The sequence below is a fragment of the Mauremys reevesii genome, linkage group 13, assembly GCF_016161935.1.
Source record: "Mauremys reevesii isolate NIE-2019 linkage group 13, ASM1616193v1, whole genome shotgun sequence".
Classification (NCBI taxonomy): domain Eukaryota; kingdom Metazoa; phylum Chordata; order Testudines; family Geoemydidae; genus Mauremys; species Mauremys reevesii.
Genome location: NC_052635.1, coordinates 15,668,439 through 15,684,032, shown reverse-complemented (window position 1 = coordinate 15,684,032; position 15,594 = coordinate 15,668,439). Strand labels below are relative to the sequence as shown.

General features: G+C 43.8%; 1 protein-coding gene and 1 pseudogene across 1 annotated transcript; both read right to left on the bottom strand.

Moving 5' to 3' along the window:
- Positions 1-933, bottom strand: LOC120381223 (olfactory receptor 12D1-like). The gene has a single exon (XM_039499364.1). The coding sequence runs from the start codon at positions 931-933 to the stop codon at positions 1-3; it is 933 nt and encodes a 310-aa protein (XP_039355298.1).
- An 8,208-nt stretch (positions 934-9,141) lies between these two features.
- LOC120380436 lies at positions 9,142-10,099 on the bottom strand (annotated as a pseudogene).
- Between the last annotated feature and the right edge of the window lie 5,495 nt (positions 10,100-15,594).

The following is a 15,594-nucleotide window of genomic DNA, read 5'->3' as shown; positions in this document are numbered from 1 at the left end:
TTAAGGGTAAAGTTTTCTGTTCAGGAATTTCTTTAGTGCTGTTTTCACCTCCTCATTTCTCAGGGTGTAGATCAGGGGGTTCAGAACTGGGGTGATGATGCAGTACATGAGGGTGGATATCATGTCTCTTTCAGAGGGGGAACCCGGAGAGGAAATCAGGTAATTACCAAGGACTGGCATATAGAAGAGAGACACCACAGTGAGGTGGGAGGCACAGGTGGAAAAGGCCTTTCTCCTGCATTCCTGCGAGCGGAACTTCAGAAGAAGGAAGGAGATGATGTAGAGGTAGGAGAGAAGTGTGAGGATGAACGGACTCAGCGCAATGCTCCCGGTGACAAAGTTGAGCAGAGCCAAGTTGAGGCGGATGCTGCTACAGGCCAGGCTCAGCAGGGGCTTGATGTCACAGAAGAAGTGGTAGACAATGTTGGGGCCACAGAAATGCACCTGAGATGTCATGACTGTGTGCATCAGTGCATGTAGGAAGCCAGTGCCCCAGATGGCCGCTGCCAGGAACAGGCAGGTCTGTGGGCTCATGACCAGCCTGTAGCGCAGCGGGTTGCAGATGGCCACATAGCGGTCATAGGCCATGACAGCCAGCAGCACGGCCTCACTGCTGCCCAGAAAGTGGAAGAAGTGGAGCTGGGCCAGGCAGCCTGCAAATGAGATGGTCTGCTGCCCTGAGAGGAAGCCGGCCAGCATCTTGGGCATGGTGACTGTGCTGTAGAAGATGTCCAGGCAGGAGAGGTTGCCCAGGAAGAAATACATGGGGGTGTGGAGCCGGGGCTCAGCCAGCACCACAGCTATGATGGCCCCATTACCCAACAGGCTGGTCACGTAGAGCAGGAGGAAGAGAACAAAGAGAGGGTGCTGTAGTACCAGGAGATGGGTCAGGCCCAGGAGGACGAACTCGCTCACCGCTGTCTGGTTCTCCATTGCTGTGGAGGGAAGAAGGCAAAGCAGGAGAAAAGCAAACAGGCTGAAGGTGCCATCCACTGCCATGTCAATGGTCCCATTCTGAATGCAACGGGACAGGATGGAATCAAACCCTTAGAGGTGGTGTTTTCTGGCTGCATTTGTAAGGGCCTTCTGTACTCAGTCAGAGTAGTACAAAGAAGGAGAATAATTATAGAGCTCTGCATTTCTTCATGATGCTGTGAGAGAGTGGGGTGTATATAAATGCAGAGAGACAACTAGCTCTCCTGATATGATGATCCACAAGAAGAGGCTTCCTCCTGTGGATGGAGGTTGGGATTTTAAAGCAGCCTAAGGGGGTTAGACACCCAAATGCCACTGAAACTCTGATAGGCTGATTTGAAAATCCTGGCCTCACAGGGGAGAAGGCAGGAGCTTCCACTGGATTTTTGACATGAGGATGCTTTTTCCATTCCACCATGATGCAGTAGGAAACAGGGTCTATCTCCAGCACAACACTACTGAGTGCTTGGAATCTTTGAAAATCAGGCAGGTGCCTAAATATGGATTTAGGGTTAGGAGACCACATCCTAATGACCTTACATATGAGATTGGCAGCTAACTCCCATAGGTTCTTTTGAAACCTCAGACTAGACGACTGTCTTTATTTTAGTGCTTGTATGTTACTGCTTGTCACTGGCTCCTGTCATTGAAAATCTTGGTACTGGAACCAACTCCCTGAAGTCAATCAGGTTGTCTGTCCAACAGACTGTATTGCATTAGTCTACACTACATTAGTAACCACTTTTAACAAATTATAATGTCTTGTGTATAAAGTATGGCTTGTGAGGTAACATTGGAAAAGTCACAATCTACTGAAAGTTACTGTCTTGTTGAAATATATGTATTTTCATTGTATATGAAGTTATGAGATTTAGCTACAGGTTTGTTACTGAAACATGTTGTGAGTATGGGAAACGCCCGCAGACCAGCTCCTTGGAAATAACAATGGAACTGTGGACACAAGCCTTATGTGTCAAGCCTCGTGTACTCAAAGGTTGTTTTTGTCAGTTGTTGGCTATATGTGTGCGTTCTCTCTGTTCTCTCTGCATCCTGCACTGGCTCTGGCCAGATAGCCCATATGGCAGGCTCCGATTTAACTGCCCAGTGATACCAGAGGAGCTGGTTTGTAGCAAAGGCACCCAGCCAGATTTATTGCCAATGAAGCACAGTCATAGCTCCTTGGATCAACGTCTACAGTTACACTAGCACATGTATGCCCATGACAATAGACCAGCTCAGTCAGTGGTGGGACTTGCCACTCCTTCCTGGGCTGGACAGAGACACTCCTTCTGAGACTCCATTTTATACACCAGTCCAAACAAGTTATGTATTGCCCTCTGATGTAGCTAGTTACTGCCCTTCTGACATGGTCAGTTACCGCCCTTTACCTTGTTGGTTTGATCAAAACATCTCTAGCCATCACACTGTCATCCTGACCTCACCTTTAAGAGACGTCAGCATGCTCCTGTTTTCTTTGGGGATAACTGGTATAAGCAAAAATTTACAATTCATATGAAGGATTGGATGCAGGGCACGTAGACAATGGGGCTGCCTAACCCCATTACACAGCAATGATTGTTCCAGCACCTGGAAGAGAGTATAAAAGAAGGGACAGCGACATCATCCGCCCATTTCTCCTCCCCCACCTATACTGAAGGCAACAAGATTGTTTGGAAGACACAGAACCATTTGAACTGGGGGAAGTGGTCCTAACTGGAAAACATTTCCAGTTAGCACAGACTCATGTATTTTTTGGGGTGAGAGAAACCTTATTGCATCAAATTTGACATAACCTGATAAAGTCTAGGAAATAGCTTGCATTTTTTAATCTTTCATTTCCTTTGGCAATCAATTCTGAATTTCTATGCTTATACCACTTACAATCTCTTAAAATCGCTCTCTCTTTAGTTAGCCAACTTATTTTAATGTTTTATCTAAGCTGGAGTGTTTTTGATTGAAGTTTGGGGAGTCTACTCAGGTTACAAAGGCTAGTGCATATTCATACCCTTTGATGTTATGACAAACTCATTAATGAGCGTACTCTGATCAAGAGGGTCTTGAGCAGTGTTAGACACACATTTCTGGGGAGAAGAAAGAAATAAAGAAAGAAAAGTAATATCATTATTTGTCTTATCTCGGGCCCTATTGTGCTAGGAACTTCACAAACATAGAATGAAACAATCCCTGAACCGAAAAACTAATCTAAATGAACAAGACAGACAAAGGGGCAATGACCTGTCTGATGCCCTGTAGCCATCAGTGGCAGAGCTGGAAATAGAAGTGCTGAATATTAACCTAGTAACCTACTCCCTGGATTGTGTTGTCTTGCAAACATAATATACTAGGGTTATTCTGTGTGCTTGCATTTGTGGATTCAGAGGCTGGAGTCTGGGTTTTCCATATGCGCTAAGGGAGTTTGAATGTCTTACCTTTATTGGCTGTCTCATTCTATTCCCTTCCAGCTCAAATGTGGGTGTCTTTTGTCCTCATCTTGGAAAGCCTGTGACAATGACTGGAGTGGAAGTGCACTGAGGAGACATATCAGGTATTTCCGTCAGTTCAAACAGAAAGAGAAGAGCAAGTTCTTGCTGGCTTGAAAATCTGGATGGCTGTTCTGAGCCCCTGTAACAAAGGAGCCTTTTTATCACATTAGCACTCTGAATCCTTGGTGGAGACCAATTTCTGTTCTCTTGGTGGATCCTTTGGGGGCAGAAGCTGTGAAACACATGAGCGTTTCTGGTTTGTGCACAAACAAGCCAAGTGTTCCCTATGGAGATCAAAGCTTTACTGAACATATAAGAGCTGCTGGGAAAAGTAAATAAATAAAGCTGGGGACCTAAGGGAGATAGGTACCAAACACCCATTAAATTTATTTGAAACTCCCAGTTTAAATAAATAAAACCCTGATTAGCAAATATTGTATTTTACTAAAGCCACTGAGTTTTGGGCACCATGATTCTGAAAATTTGGTTCACTATTATTCACGGTCCAACAAACCCATAGACGGTTAAATAACACAACAAATTAGACATTAGTTTGGAATGGGATATAGTATCTATAAACAGAACCGAAGCAATTCAGAGCATTGGTGTTATAGAGAAGGGAGACAATTGTCCCAGGTCATCAGACTCCAGTGACGACTCACACCTTGGATACTTTACCCACTACAGATGCAACTGAAAATTGGATGGACATTTTTCACAAAAGAAGTCTCATAGAAAAATGGCCCTTTTAAAAAAAATGGAACTGTTCATGAAAAAAACTCAACATGAAAAAAAAGTTTATGCAACACAAAAAAGATGATGCAACCTCCACTCTGCCCTTCAAAGATACCACAAAAGAAAGAAAGAAAGAAAGAAAGAAAGAAAGAAAGAATTACAGGGCAAGGGAAATGGGGCTGAGCAGGAGGGGATAGTAGGTGAGCAGGAACCAGAGCATGGGCTGGCATGAGAGGGGCAAAAATGGGGGTCAGGGTGTATGAGCAGGGATGTGGGTGTAGAAGAAGGATTTAATGGCAATGTTGGACACATTGGGGAACATGGATGCCAGGGCCATGCATGGAACCTGGTGGGAAAGAAGAATATGTAAAGGAAGGTCCTTTGTTTGGGAAAACAGGGGACTCCACACAACAGTGAGAGGTGCTCTGGCTTCCCTGTGAAGGGAAACATTCCGTTTCTTCCATGGCTGAGGCTCGTGGAGAAACTTTGGGGGCATCTTCTCTATATGTTTACTTTGCTTCTGGCTTTTGAGGGATAAGATGGTCACTCATTTATTTGATAACTTTTATTCCCTCACCTATTCCCTTTCTCTTTTTACTTTTCCTCCATTTCCCCCCAGGAATAAACTTCTTTGTCATAGTATTTTAATTACTTGGCCCTGGATTCCCTACAATTATGATCGGTAATGTCGTAGAGGTCACTGTGGTTGTTTATTAAATTATACACCCAGCCACTAGATGGAAGCACCAAGCACAATGAACCCAGGGCCTCTTTGGTTCCAAGGTGAGTCACTGAGCCCCTGAGGAAGGAGGAATAAGGGTCTCTACCACCCCTGAGGTGATCACAGAACAATCCCCAGGGGAAAAAAAAGATAAAATAGAGTTTTGGTTGAGAGAACATATCAGAAATTCAACTTCATTACAGGAATACTTTAATTATCTCCACACCAGGCATTACAAACTAAGGAAATGCACAGTTCATGTTAAATCTAAAAGAAATCTAAACATATTAAGGTTTGGAAATGCACAGTTAATGCACCCAGAGCCCCTTAACTGCACTATAGTGACACCATGATGGAGAAAAAAGAAAGAAATCAAACATGCGCTTAAAAATCAGATACTTAATGCAGATACTTAAATGCCTTAATAATAATTGTATGGCAGTTGTATGATGTAACTAAAGGTCAGAGTTAAGGTTTCTAGTGAAGGAGAAGATTTCAATTATAAATGGAAAAAGTATTAACATTGGTTTTTTTAAAGAAGAGTACATGTAAACCACATACTTAGAGTGCAACTTTTGGTCACCACATCTCAAAAAAGATATATTGGAATTGGAAAAGGTTCAGAAAAGGGAAATAAAAATGATTAGGGGTATGGAACAACTTCTGTATGAGGAGAGATCAATAAGTCTAGGACTTTTCAGCTTGGAAAAGAGATGATTAAGGGGGGTATGATAGACATATATAAAATCATGACTGGTGTAGAGAAAGTAAATAAGAAAGTGTTATTTACTCCTTCTCATAACAAAAGAACCAGGGGTCACCAAATGAAATTAATAGGCAGCAGATTTAAAACAAACAAAAGAAAATATTTTTTCACGCAATGCAAAGTCAGTCTGTGGAACTCTTTGCCAGGGGATGTTGTGGAGGCTAAGACTATAACAGGGTTCAAAAAAGAACTAGATAAATTCATGGAGTATAGGTCCATCAATGGGTATTAGCCAGGATGGGCAGGGATGGTGTCCCTAGCCTCTGTTTGCCAGAAGCTGGGAATGAGCAACAGGGGATGGATCATTTGGTGATTACCTGTTCTGTTCATTCCCTCTGGTGCACCTGGCATTGGCCACTGTAGGAAGACAGGATACTAGGTTAGATGGACCTTTGGTCTAACCCGGTGTGGCCGTTCTTGTGTTCTTATTTTTTTTTAAGTCTAAAGAAAGGGGGAGAATCAACGGAGATGAGATATGGATTTTAGTTTGAATCCTCTGTTTCTGCATATGTACAGAGTATAGAGACTGACCTCTAGAGGAGGGATGTGGCAGTTACTGGACTTGGTCAGTAACTGTTTCTGAAACTTTATAGAAAGTTTCCATTAAGGGCAAGCAATCATGTAGATTCCACACATTCATTACCTGAGCCAGAGCAATCAGAGCTCAGGGAGGAAAGGCTAATAATATGTAAGTTGGAGACAGACAGCCCTGTAGATTCAGCAGCTTATTGATGCAGAACCAAGAGATGTGTCTACTATGATGGCTAAGTTACCTTTTTATCCAGGCTAGAGATTCCCGAGATCACTGGAACCCAAGAAGACCATTAACTATTAGCTCAAGGACTGGAATTGCTGCCAGCTGGAGGTCCAGAGCAGCTTCAGGTCTGGCAGTACTGGTTTCAACCAGCCCTGTCTATAAAATAATGCAGCAGGCAGGCAGCATTGTAGTAAAGAGATCTTTACTGAACATGCATAAAGGCTAGTGTCACATGCTGAGGAGCCTGTGCTGGGTGGATAGTAGCTTTTCCCAGATTGCACTCCTGAGAGTACACCAAGCTAAGTGCTGCCTGGAACTTGAACCTATTTCTGTAGTTCTACTCATGCTATACCAGGTGTGGTGGTCTTTTTTGGATGAGTCTCTCAATGCACAGAAGTCAAAGATTTCAGTAACAATAAGATTTGTTTTGGACTAAGGCTTGGATTTTCAAAGAAGGAGTGCTAGGCACCTAACTCCCCTTGACTTTCAGTGGGATTTGTGGACCTAGTTTCCTTCATCTCCTTTGAAAATCCCACCTTTTAAGAATATTTTTTCCATTATTCAAACTTTCCTATGTCCATCTACAGGTTCTAAAGTGCTAATTAAAAAGACAAAGAGGTAGAACATGTGTGATGTCTTGTTGAACATTTCAGTAGTTATCAGCAAAGAGCACTGACAAGAGGAATGTTTCCCCTTCTAGATGATCACCTATGTGATTTAGGAGCATAGGTGCCATTGAAAGTCAATGGGACTTAGCCTCCTAAATCACATGGGTGCTTTTGAAAATTTTACCCCAAGTGTCATTTTTCAAAAGTGACTTAAGTCCAGATTTCCAAACATATTTAAGGGACATATTTGAAAAGATATTTAGGCACCTAGTCAGATTTTCAAAAGCATCTGGGCACCAAAGACCCACTGAGATCAATGGCTGTTGGGCATCAGGGCGCTTTTGACAAACCCACTAGGCACCTAAATATCTCTAAAAATCTGGTCCCTGAGGACTGAGAATGAAAATTCTGTTTCTCAGATGCAGTGAAATTGCCCAGTGGCCAGTGTAAAGCTTGTCTGCGCAGAAGATGGAGCTTTCTCGTTGGCTGGTATGAGACTGTGGAAGGAACTTCCACAGAATCTAACCACCTGTGATGGGTTGGATCACAGAAACCCCCTTGGGACTGCCAACTGATATGCTGAGACTACTTCTAACCTGTTTTTCCTGCCAGCTTGGGACTCCAGAACCTTGTCTGTTTGAGCCAGACATGCTAGCCCATACAGCCCCAGGTCTGAAGCACATCCCCCAAAAGCTGCAGGCTTCACTGAAAACAGCTTAAGAAGTGTTCCTGTCTCCAACACTTAGAAGCCCAGCTCCCAATGGAGTCCAAACCGCAAATAAATCCCTTTTACCCTGTATAAAGCTTATACGGGGTAAACTCATAAATTGTTCACCCTCTATAACACTGATAGAGAAATATGCATGGCTGCCCCCCCCCCAGATATTAAGACATACTCTGGGTCAATTAATAAGTAAAAAGTGATTTTATTAAGTATAAAAAAGTAGGATTTAAGTGGTTCCAAGTAACAGACAGAACAAAGTGAATTATCAAGCAAAATAAAATAAAATGTGCATGTCTAAACCTAATACAGTAAGAAAGTGATTACAGATGAAATCTTACCCTCAGAAATGTTTCAATAAGCTTCTATCACAGACTAGATGCCTTCCTAGTCTGGGCACAATCCTTTCCGCGGTACAGCCCTTGATCCAGCTTAGGTGGTAGCTAGGGGATTTCTCATGATTGCAGCCTCCTTTTTTCTGTTTCACTCACTTCTATAGCTTTGCACAAGGCGGGAATCCTTTGTCCCTCTCTGGGTTCCCACCCTTCCTTCTAAATGGAAAAGCACCAGGTTAAAGATGGATTCCAGTTCAGGTGACATGATCACATGTCACTGTAACACTTCAGGCCTTCATTTCTCCCAGCCACATTCACAGGAAGGCCTGCAAACAAACAGAGCCATCTATAATCATCCTGGTTGATGGGAGCCATCAAGATTCCAAACCACCATTAATGGCTGACACGTTGCATAATTACAATAGGCCCACAGAGTTGTATTTCATATTTATAGTTTCAGATACAAAAGTGGTACATTTATACAAATAGGATGACCACACTCAGGAGATTATAAGCTTTGCAATGATACCTTACAAGAGACCTTTTGCATGAAACATATTCCAGTTCCATTATATTGACACTCATTAGCATATTTTCATAAAATCATGTAGAGTGCAACGCCACACCATCACAAAGCATCACCACTTTCTGCTCCACGTGCCAGACACACTTCTTCAAACTTGACTTTAATGGCAAATGCACAGAGCACCAGCTAACATGAAGCAAATCACAGAATAAAATTAAAACCTCCCATAATCTTCCCTTCAGGGAGAGAAAGGAAGAAAAAGAACCACAGGTGGCAGATGTTGATTATGTTGTTCAATGCACTTCTGCAAGCTGATAAGGGTGGTTTAAGAACCTGAATAGCATAGAATGGAACACGATGGATGACACACATGGTTACGCAAAGCTGAATAAACTAGCATAGACCAATGGAATATTAAAAAAGAACATACAAATAAGCAGCTGAAAACTTAAGATGGAACCTTCAAAACATTTGTGACGCTAATTGTTCCCTCATTTCAGTCCATCCCGTTGCCTTATTTGACATTCCCTTTCTTTATGAGACTGACAGCTTCCCTTGTAACCCTTCTCAAGGCCTCTTTGACCTCCTTGTTTCTCAGGCTGTAGATGATGGGATTGAACATGGGAGACACCACGGCACATGGAGAAGACTTTGTTTATCTCCGGTGACTGGCTTCCAATCGGGGCCCCATAGACCATAATGACAGTCCCATAGAAAATGCTAACGACTATAAGGTGTGAGGAGCAGGTGGAGAAAGCTCTTTGTTTTCCTGTGGTGGAAGGGATCTTCCAGATGGTCAGTATGATTTTGTAATAAGTAGCCAGGGTTAGTAAAAATGGGATGAGGCCCACACAGGCACAGACCATGAAAGACAGAGATTGAATCACATGAGTGTCTGTACATGACAGTCTTAGCAGAGGCACAAAATCACAAAAAAAATGGTCAATTTCATTGGAAGCACAAAATGATAGTCTGGATGTCTAAACTACTGTTATCAGAGGAGCCAGAAGTCCAGTTAACCAACAACCAACTGCTAACCGAAGGCAAACCTTAAAGTTCATAACAGCTGCATAGCACAGAGGACTGCAGATGGCTAAATACTGGTCGTAGGACATGATAAGAGGCAGCATTCAATAACTACCATTGAACCAAAAATATACAACTGAGCCAGACACCCCAAGAAAGGAACCTTTTCCCGGAATGTTAGGAATGTCCTGAGCATATTGGGGACAATGGTTGAGGTACAGCAGATCTCCAAGGTGGATATTACCCAAGAAGAAGTACATGGGAGTGTGAAGACAACCATCGCCTAATACTACTGTGATAATGAGGAGATTCCCAATCACTATTACAAGGTAAATAACTAAACATGCCATGAAAAGGAAGGTGTGCAGTTCATGGAGGTTACCAAATCCCAGCAGGATGAATTCTGTGATGACAATAATAAGATTCTCCTGTACACTACTGGCCATATTCACATCTAGAGAAAAGACATGGAGAAAGGTAGTACCATAATAAATGATTCAATATGTTTATTTTTAAAATTAGGTCCAGGTTCAATAGTGGGAGGATTATGAGATTCCACCCCAAGAGAAGACCTGAGCTTGGTGCACTCAGACTAGGGGCAGCAGTGCAGTTAACCCCATGATCATGACAATAGTGCAGTAATGCAATCACTCCTGTAAACGTTTGCAAATCTGTTGTTATTCTTTTCACTTTCCAGGCAGAGCCAGTCTGCACAATAATATTTACCTCCATCTGTCTTGGGAAGGCTGGGGTTGTTTGCTGATAGGGAAGGGACTCTCAGGTGGTTCAAAGGGTTCTGGCCCAGAGGAACCATCAGAACAAAGCAAATTGATCCTCTCTGGGGAGAATGGATGTCTGCTCAGAGTGGGATGATGATAAAAAGGCTTCTTGTTGCAAACTCATCAAGCATTTCTGAACAATGTGAGCTCGCTTGCTGTTCCTGTTGAAACAGGCTGAAGTCCCTGATACTTTCCCAGCGGCTTGATTTTTTGTTTGTGTGTTTATTTTTGTTTGTTTGTTTTCAGTCATTGTTATAATATGTCAGCTTGAAGGACGATTGCACCCAAACAGGTATGAGCTGAAAGTTCAGTCTTCGGAATTTACAAATGCAAATATGTGAGGTGGCACTGCTTCCCGAAATCAGTGACTGACTGACTGGCTTGCTTGCTTTCTACATGACAGCAAAGATAAAACAAGTTGAGCTAGAGACATAGAAGGTACGGTGCAGAGGATGATAAAGACACAAGAAATATGATCGGTCTTGTCAGACTGACAGACCAATCCTATACATCTCTCCGGAGGTGACTATGGTGTAGTTTTCCAAAGGAACCTACCACAGTTAAGTGCCCAACGGGGTTTGGGCACCTAGGGAAATCCCAGCCTAAGGGCTTCAGTGAGGTTAGTGCCATGTATACAATTAAAGGAGTCTTTATGAAGCATTTTGATATGTGCAGTAGAATTGAGATTTTTTTCAAATGAACTTAAAAGCATTAGGCACCTAAACCCCATTGGCATTGAATTGGAGTTGGGAGCATAACTCCTTTAGGCTCCTATAATAAATCTATTATAATAATAATAATAATACCAGGATAAGATTCGGGGCCCTCTTATGCTGTGGAAGGTACAAATAAAAAACAGGGATGCCACAAGGGGATTACAAATCTAAGTAAGAACATTATCTGGGCAAATGACAATATTAAAGAGGTGGGCAAACTACAGCGTGTGGGCCACATCCAGCCCACTGGATCATCCTGCCTGGTCCTTGAGCTCCCAGGCAGGTCGGCTAGTCCCCGGCCCCTCCCCTGCTTTCCCCCCTCCCGCTCAGCCTCAGCTCGCCACGCCCCCAGTGCTCTCAGCAGCAGGGCTGCGAGCTCCTGCAGGGGAGTGCAGAGACATGGCTGGCTCTGCCCGGGTGGCGCAGCTGCCAGACATGCTGCTCTGAGCGGCATGGTATGGGGGCAGGGAATGGGGGTTTGGATAAGGGGCAGTGGTTTCTGGGGGCAGTCAGGGGACAGGGAGCAGGGGGCGGTTGGACGGGGAAGTCAGGGGACAGGGAGCAGGGGTTGGATAGGGAGGGGGGTCCCAGGAGGGGGTAGTCAGGGGACAAGGAGCGGGGGGGATTGGATGGGTCGGAAGTTCTGAGGGGGATAGTCAGGAGGCAGGAAGTGGGGGGGACAGATAGGGGGCAGAGGCCAGGCTTTTTGGGAAGGCACAGACTTCCCTATCCGACCCTCCATGCAGTTTTGCAACACCGATGTGGCCCTCAGGCCAAAAAGTTTTTCCACCCCTGCAGCCTTACCTTAATGCTCAACCTAGCCCCCATGGTAATAAGGACAGTATAGGATCTGTAATAGAATAGGATGTTCTATCTAGTTTAGTTATTTATAGTGCCACCCATCAGCCTAGTAATTGAGCACCTTCCATTTAAAATCACTACCCATAGCTAAGTCCCCTCTCGACTTCATGGGATCTCTGATACGTCTCCTTTTTCAGAGTCAGAGCTGGGCCTGGGTTAAATTGTTTGTTTTATTTTGTCTGGAGATTTTTAGAGTTTATTAATGTCTTCTTCTCTTGCTCCTCCTCCTCCTCTTCCTCCTCTCTCTCTCTCTCTCTCTCTCTCTCTCTCTCTCTCTCACACACACACACTTTTTGGAGGTTTTAAAGGGGGAAGGAGGTTTCAGCATTTTGAAAGCCATTTTGATCTGGAAAGGTTATTTGAAGGGAATGGTATTGCAGCATTGGTATTGCAGGAAGGCTGATGAATAATTACTGTCCTGTTCCATTTTTATATAGCACTTTTCATCAGTAAGTCTTAAGCAGTTCTCAAAGAGTCACAAAGTTTAAGGCCAGAAGGGAACCACCAGGCCATACAATCTGACCTTCTGTAGATCAGACCACCAGCACCACCCAACAGCTGCACACTAAACCCAAAAACAAAAATTAGACCAAAATGTTACATCCCACAGGAGACTAGACTATGTGCCACAGGCAAAGCATAGAAGGGACAGAAGTTTTCCAGTGACTGAGACCCCCACAAAGACAGGCCAATGATTAAGTGAGATGTACCCTATATTGTTATCCCCATTATACAGCCAGGGAAACTGAGGCACCAGGCAGGGATGTGACTTGCTCAAAGTCAATCAGCAGGCTAATAGCATAGCTGGGAATAGAACCCTGGGCTCCTGAGTCCCACTCCCACCACTGGGACTCTGCTGAAGTTAGCAAAACCCACTGTTCAATGATGGGGTGGGAGGAATCACAATCAGACCCCACAGCAGCCCCGACCTACATCATGGAGAGGCCAGCTCAGCATGTGTGGGTAAAAGCACATTTGTCATGTAACCTGCTGGCCAGCCTGTGTGTTGTGTGGCTTGCAGAGTGCGTTTGGTGCAGCTTTGGACTCAAGCAGTAGAGGTTTGCAGCTCTGAACTTGTGAGGAATCCAGTTCAACCCTCTTGTCATGCCCGAAATGGGGGTCTGTCATGCTAGCTCTTTGTTATGGATCCAGGAAGGGAGCTTATATCAGGCATTCAGTCACCAAAGGGAAATCAGTTCCTGTGAAGCAGGATGTGTGGGACACTCATAACATTATTGGAAACTCCCCCCTGGGAATTACTCTTTTCTGGGCTGAGGTGATAACAACAGACCAGGGAAGTTTGACCTTCCTCCTGAGGCACAGCTCCCTGAAGAAACCTTGCCCCTGTTTATGCCATGTGTCCAAACAAAGGAAAGCAGTGCCGTCTCACTCTCTCAGATCCCCCATTTCTGAGCCTTTCACTACTTTGCCACTCAGCAGAGAGGCAGGTGAGCTTTATGCACGCTCTATGACAGTAGCAGCTGGGGTCCCAACCAAGACCAGGACCTCATTATGGTAGGCAATGTACTTACACCTAGCATAAGCCGGCCCCTACATTGAAGAACAGTTTTAAACGACAAGGAGTGGAGGGGGGGGAGGGGAAACTGAGGCACAGGGTGGGACAGTGACTAGCCCATGATCACACAGCAGGTCAGTGGCAGAGATGAAAAGAGAACCCAAATTTTCTGAGTAAAAATCCAGTAATCGACAGCTAACAAGACACTTCATGAACTGCATCATATGGCTTCCATGGTCTGGATGGACACTGGAGGAGGTGTTTTTTCAGTAGTTATGGATGAGTAACAAGGCACAGCTTTACCACAGGGCCTTCCCCCAGGAATGACACCAGAGAGAGTGAGTGAGAGAGAGAGAGAGAGAGAGAGAGAGCCATGCTCAGAAATGTGGGATCTTCAAATGCATCTAGGGGAATTAGCCGAACCACTCTCACTGAATGTCAGTGACTGAACATAGGAACATAAGAGCAGCAATACTGTGTCAGACTAAAGGTCCATCTAGCCCAGTATCTTCTGACAGTGGTCAATTCCAGGTGCTTCAGAGGGAATAAACACAACAGGTAATCATCAAGTCATCCACCCCTGTTGCCCACTCCCAGCTTCTGGCAAAAAGAGGCAAGGGACACCATCCCTTCCCATCCTGACTAATCGCTATTGATGGACTTATCCCCCATGAACTTCTCTAGTTCTTTTTTGAACCCTGTTATAGTCTTGGCCTTCACAACATCCTCTGGCAAGGAGTTCCACAGGTTGACTGTGTGTTGTATGAAGGAATACTTCCTTTTGTTTGTTCTAAACCTCCTGCCCTGTTAATTTCATTTGGTGACTCCTGGTTCTTGTGTTATGAAAAAGAGTAAATAACACTTCCTTATTTATTTTTCCATACCAGTCATTATTTTATAGAACTGTATCATATCACCTCTTAGTCGTCTCTTTTCCAAGCTGAAAAGTCCCGGTCTTATTATTCTCTCCTTATATGGAAGCTGTTCCATTCCCCTAATCATTTTTGTTGCCTTTCTGAACCTTTTCCAATTCCAATCTTTTTGGAGATGGGGTGACCACATCTGCCTGCAGTATTCAAGATGTGGGCATACCCTGGATTTATATGGTGGCAATATGATATTTTCTGTCTTATTATATATCCCTTTCCTTATGATTCCCAACATTCTGGTCACCTTTTTGACTGCCACTACACACTGAGTGGATGTTTTCAGAGAATTATCCACAATGACTCCAAGATCTCTCTCTTGAGTGTTACAGCTAATTTAGACCCCATCATTTTATATGTGTAGTTGGGATTCTGTTTTCCAATGTGCATTACTTTGCATTTATCAAAATTGAACTGCCCTAGATGTGTTAGAAAATCCCATCCTCAAAAAACAGGTCACATTAACCTGCTTTGGGGAAGTGAGGGCAGAAAATATTTTTTTTTTAGTTGACATCTATGCCTTTGAATTATGTCTGGTACATAAACAGCATGGTGAACAACACGTTCAAAAGATGAGCCTGGGAGCATAAATTCATAACTCTGCTAGACATTAAAAATCCTGCACTGAACAGAAGCAGTGAATTTATGGTTTATTACAACTATCTGTAAGCCACTAATAATCCCCCCATCCCCAACTTTCTTCCTTTTCCCTTTCTGTCCCTGCCTCCAGCAATGACTGGTGGGGTGTTAATTGGCCACCTCACTTTGAAAGGTCCCTTGAAATATTTGTTAATTATTTATGCTAAACAAATGTTTCCACCTTGTATTTAGCTGGGACACTCTGAGTACCTTTCCCAAACCCAAAGAAGATCTGTGTCAGCTCGAAAGCTTGTCTCTCTCGCCAACAGAAGTTGGTTCAATAAAAGATATCATCTCACTCACTTTATCTCTCTAATATCCTGGGACCACCTGGCCATAGCAACACTGCATACAATAGATAGATAGATAGATAGATCTGCAAAGTAGAGATGATCTGACACAGAGATGCAGGGAGTTTCAGGGCTCATGTTGCCCGGGGAGGAAATCTGCTCAAAAAAATGCTAGCAAAACTGCTGAAATGTCCAGAGCTGCAAAGAGGGATAA